This window comes from Oncorhynchus kisutch, unplaced genomic scaffold (genome assembly GCF_002021735.2).
Source record: "Oncorhynchus kisutch isolate 150728-3 unplaced genomic scaffold, Okis_V2 Okis09a-Okis19a_hom, whole genome shotgun sequence".
Classification (NCBI taxonomy): Eukaryota; Metazoa; Chordata; class Actinopteri; order Salmoniformes; family Salmonidae; genus Oncorhynchus; species Oncorhynchus kisutch.
Window position 1 is genome coordinate 1,559,313 of NW_022261985.1, and position 5,082 is coordinate 1,564,394.

Consider the following 5,082-nt stretch of genomic DNA (forward strand, 5'->3'; position numbering starts at 1 on the left):
ATTTACAAACAAACAAATCCAAAACAAAGGCAAAGTCTTCTCATGCTTTTGACTCAGGGTCTGCTATATAAATTGATCGAAAGTGGTGTTGGTGGAAAAACACACAACATTATAAAATCCATGTTCACAAACAACAAGTGTGCAGTTAAAATTGGCAAACAACACACACGTCTTTCCACAGGGTCGTGGGGTGAAACAGGGATGCACCTTAAGCCCCACCCTTTTCAACATATATATCAACGAATTGGCGAGGGCACTAGAACAGTCTGCAGCACCCAGACTCATCCTACTAGAATCTGAAGTCAAATGTCTTCTGTTTGCTGACAATCTGATGCTTCTGTTCCCAACCAAGGAGGGCCTACAGCAGCACCTAGATCTTCTGCACAGATTATGTCAGATCTGGGCCCTGATAGTAAATCTCAGTAACACAAAAATAATGGTGTTCCAAAAAAGGTCCAGTTGCAAGGACCACAAATACCATCTAGACACTATTGCCGTAGAGCACGCAAAAAACTATACATGACTCATCCTAAACATCAGCACCACAAGGTAACTACCACAAAGCTGTGAACAATCTGAGAGACAAGGCAAGAAGGGCCTCTACACCCTCCCAAAAAATACTTGAATCAGTTATTGCCCTTTGTGGTTGTGAGGTCTGAGGTCCGCTCACCAACCAAGAATTCACAAAAGCATCCTCCGTGTACAATGTAAAACACCAATACCTGACCACTGTGACTGACCCAAAATTAAGGAAAGCTTAGACTATGTACAGGCTCAGTGAACATAGCCTTGCTATTGCGAGAGGACGCCATAGGCTATGGGCACACTGCCCACAAAATGAGGTGGAAACTGAGCTCCACTTCCTAACCTCCTGCCAAATGTCTGACCATATTAGAGACACATATTTCCCTCAGATTACAGACCCACAATAAACGGATATCTATTGGGTGAAATACCAGTGTGCCATCGCAGCAGCAATCAAATGAAATGTAATTTAATTGTAGCAAAGATTATGGATATACTGACAAGATACATGTCTCTCTGCCCCAACAATGGGAGTCATTGTCCACAAAGAGGCACAGCGGGCTGTCTAGCTTCCGCCTATCCTTTGTTTGGATTGGTGGATTAATGCATGTCATTATTGTAATCTTATTTTGAATATTCGACGAGGGTTGTTGACTTCACCCTCCTGTATTCAATCGAGAGAGATGCTATGCTACTAGCCTCATGTCATGAATATGCATAGCCATTTTGAGACAACTCTGATATAAAGTGTGTTTTCTCAAAGTTACCAGGATGTCCCCATGAGTGACAGAACACTGAGCCAATCATGACGCAACAGTCCGTATTTTCTGCTGGCTTGCCCTACCACCACAAAAAGCTGAGATCGCCTGAAACACCTGCATTTTGGAGCTGTCTTACTCAAGAAAACAAAAAAGAGACCATGTTTGTGTACAGCTTTATTAACTCAATAATATACATATTTTTTTTACATTGTTTGAAAACTGATATCTGACACAAAATAACATGCAATACAGGCAAAGCCAATTTTTTGGCAAAAAATGTGGGGCTCAAAACAAGTGGGGCTCTGTCCCACCAGCCCTGAATGACGGGTCGCCACTGGGTTTAGGTATACAATCAGATCTTTCGACTTTGTGGCTGTGCCAGCTAGTGACCACTCTGCAGAGCTGCCAAACTAACCTGAAGCTGGAGCTGCCTAAATCCTAACCTGAAGCTGGAGCTGCCTAAATCCTAACCTGAAGCTGGGGCTGCCTAAATCCTAACCTGAAGCTGGTTCACACATTCAAGTTTGCATATAGGCTCACTTGTTGTCATAATAAATGCAATTTTTAATATAATACAATGTAATAATAAATAACATCTTTAAATGCCTCTAAAATATTTAGAGAGGAGGAAATGTAATGGTCACTGATGACTCCCAATTGTGTGTGTGTGTGTGTGTGTGTGTGTGTGTGTGTGTGTGTGTGTGTGTGTGTGTGTGTGTGTGTGTGTGTGTGTGTGTGTGTGTGTGTGTGTTTAACACACCTGTGTTTAACGCACCTGAAAGCTATAGCATATATAGGGACGATAATATATTTAGTTCATATAGACAAAGCTGTTGTTTTCCATTGGCTGACTGACTGACTGACTGACTTGATTATGCCTAACACCTAAATTACAGCACCTTCTAAATGTGAAAATGGCCGTTATTGAAGACAACGTTTAATTCATCTGCTTTTATTTGAGGAAAAATAATCCCTTTGTGTATAAAAATAACAGACATTTGATGATCAAACATTGAGGCTACCATGCATTTTCCTTGAAATAACTCATAATCATTTCACATTCTAGCGTCTATTCACAAAGGTATATAGGCTAACTCGCTTCTCTTTACACTAAATATGCCGCAACATGCGTGCGAATTTCAATGAAAGCAATTTGTTCACATAATTTGTATTGTACCGTACTGTCCTGTATTTCAAGCATATGCATGCCTTGCTTTTCCTATAAAACGCGGGCACAAATGAGAAGAAATGCAAACCATTTCCATTGACAGGCTAATTACACGTTACCCACTGATTTTATGCATATGCAATTGACATATTTCCTCATTTGCCTTATCTAATTTCAAAAACCCCACTCATTACACCATATTTCCTGGTCCAGTGGAAGACTAGAAGTTGTATATCTTTAAAGGGCCTAACCTTATCTTGAAAGTACTTTCATTTTAATGAATTGAAATGTATATTCTGAAGAGAAAATAAATCATTCAGTGTGTAGACTAGTTCAAAATGATCTGGAATTGTATTTTGATTTTCATTCCATTTCAGGGATTCTAAAATGGAATAGGCCTGTACAGTAAACAATCCAATTGTACTTCAGAAAAGTACATCTCAATAATCCCTATGTTTCGTATTTAAATTTGCTAGAACACAGAACACATACCCACAGAAAAAAAAACATCTCACAAATACTGCATCTGAAAGTTTGATTCGAGGAAAAATAAAACTTCCTAACTTCCTAAAATCTAATATGTAATGGATAATCAGGGTAGCGGCTTCAACCGTCGGAGAGATAGTCTACTGTCTCTTCCTTCGTCCAATCTGCGCCATCAGACGCGCGTTGTCGGCCGCTTTTGCGCGCAGGTTCTTGGACTTTTGGATGTCAAAGAGAATGTTCATGATGTTGGTGGGCACATCTAGAGACAGGGTAAACTTGCGTAGCCGATCATTATTAATGCTGTTCTGGAACATCTTACTCCTTAGCTGCGTCTGACTGAGAAACCTGTAGTTGGCGGGGTAAGTCGACGTCCTTTTCTCCCGCGACTCTGCGGAGGAGAGAGTGTCTCCGGACTTGAAGAGGGAGCCCAAGCTTTCCGACACTGGGAACGTGTCACTGGGAACGTCGTTCGTCTGGACCTCAGCTAGTATGTCATCGTCACAGAGGAGGTTGTAGTCGCTCTGGTACAGTCTGAGACAGAGGCTGGAGGTTGGCGCGCAGAGGACAGCCAGCACAACCAGGGTTCTTAGGAACGGCATCATGATGTCCTAAGCGGTCGGAGAGAGCGAGAGAGAGAGAGAGAACCGTTCGTTTATTGGTCACTAAACTTTAAAAGTTCCCAGATATCTGACAAATATAACCCTGTCCATGTTCACCATGCGGAAAGACAATAGTCCAAACGAGTAGATCCGTTTTATGCGTTATTGTCTTCCCTATTGTAAAGGATATAAAGCAACACTTTATGATTTAAAAATGATAAGATGAATACATTGAGTGAATGGTATTGAAATATGTAACTATATTCATGATTTGAGCACACGGAAATGTGCCAGATCAACAAAATAACTTACCAAGTTCCGTGCACTGTAATTCTAGAAGACAGTTTCCGCCAGAAAGTCACGTGTGACCAGTACAAACAAAGAAAAACACTCTAGATAACAATTGAATAGGCTATAAAATATTGACAATCCCAGCGTTTTAAAATTCGGGCTTCCCTGATCTCCCAACCTCGTTCTCGCCTTGTTCTTTCCGCGTCTTCTGATCACGAATTTGGCTCGCACGTCCATTCGTTCGGAATTCATTCGTGCGCCAGAACTAACGTCATAGGATTGACATTTTTGGTCTCCTCTCTCTCAAAGATCACACACTGACTCTGATGCGTTGATACCCCCTTGCAATGATACATTTCGTCATCCCTTCTGATACTTTTGTAACACATCCGATTTATCCTACAAAGCTATTTGCAGTTTCAAACGTTATAACCATATTGTGTCAGCCAATGTCATGTTTTTCCAATAGTTTCAACATAGCGCTCGTGAGTAGCCTAGAAAATGAAAAGCTCACTACTTGTTGATGCTATGGCATTCAGTACCATGGACAGCTCCATGCGCACCATGCTTTCCATTGCGCGGTGCACAACCTTCCGAACAATATTTTCAGATGTTTACCTTTGGACCTTGATTCTCTTGATTAAAAAATATCTGCCAATCAAGACAAATAAATACTTGTATTAAAAATAACTTTTTAGGACGTTATCTTGTTATTACAGGCTATAGGGTAGGGGCGTTGCACAGATCAGAGTAGGCATGAGGAAGGATAGAGGGAACTAAAAGATGTCTTGGAATATTCCATGAGGTAAACAACAGGTCCACTTCATGAGCTTTCAATTAAAGTTCCTTGAGCTTATCTCCTATCCTTAAGAGTATATAATTAACATAATCCGCCAGTTTAAGGTAAAGATGTCATTTTTTTCGCCACTTTCAACCGCAGAGCTACAGCGCTGTGTATCAGACCAGGAGACATCCCAAAAAGTATTCTCACTAAAACGTCTGTAGCGTCCGAACCGAGTCGTGACTTGGGTGAATGTATAGGCAAGGACAGCGTTCATCTCAGCAGGCAGGCTCATCCACACTGTGTGCCCATATGGTTGCTGCCCATTATGCCCATTATGCTGGATACATCCTAGTCCATCTTTGGTTTTGAGGTGATTGTATCAAAATGCTTAATTCAGGAAATATGTAATCAAGCATGCTTTATAGAAGGGTTGACCTCTGCTGCTGTTAATTCAGTAAGGTTCCGTGT

General features: G+C 41.2%; 1 protein-coding gene across 1 annotated transcript; it reads right to left on the reverse strand.

Annotated features, from left to right (window-relative positions):
* Positions 1 to 3,051: 3,051 nt before the first annotated feature.
* Positions 3,052 to 5,082, reverse strand: LOC109877395 (urocortin-3). Its single transcript, XM_020469667.2, has 2 exons — positions 3,852 to 5,082; positions 3,052 to 3,548 (listed from the first exon to the last, which is right to left on the reverse strand). Exon 2 carries the CDS (start codon positions 3,540 to 3,542, stop codon positions 3,081 to 3,083), a length of 462 nt encoding a protein of 153 aa, XP_020325256.1. The 5' UTR covers positions 3,543 to 3,548; positions 3,852 to 5,082; the 3' UTR covers positions 3,052 to 3,080.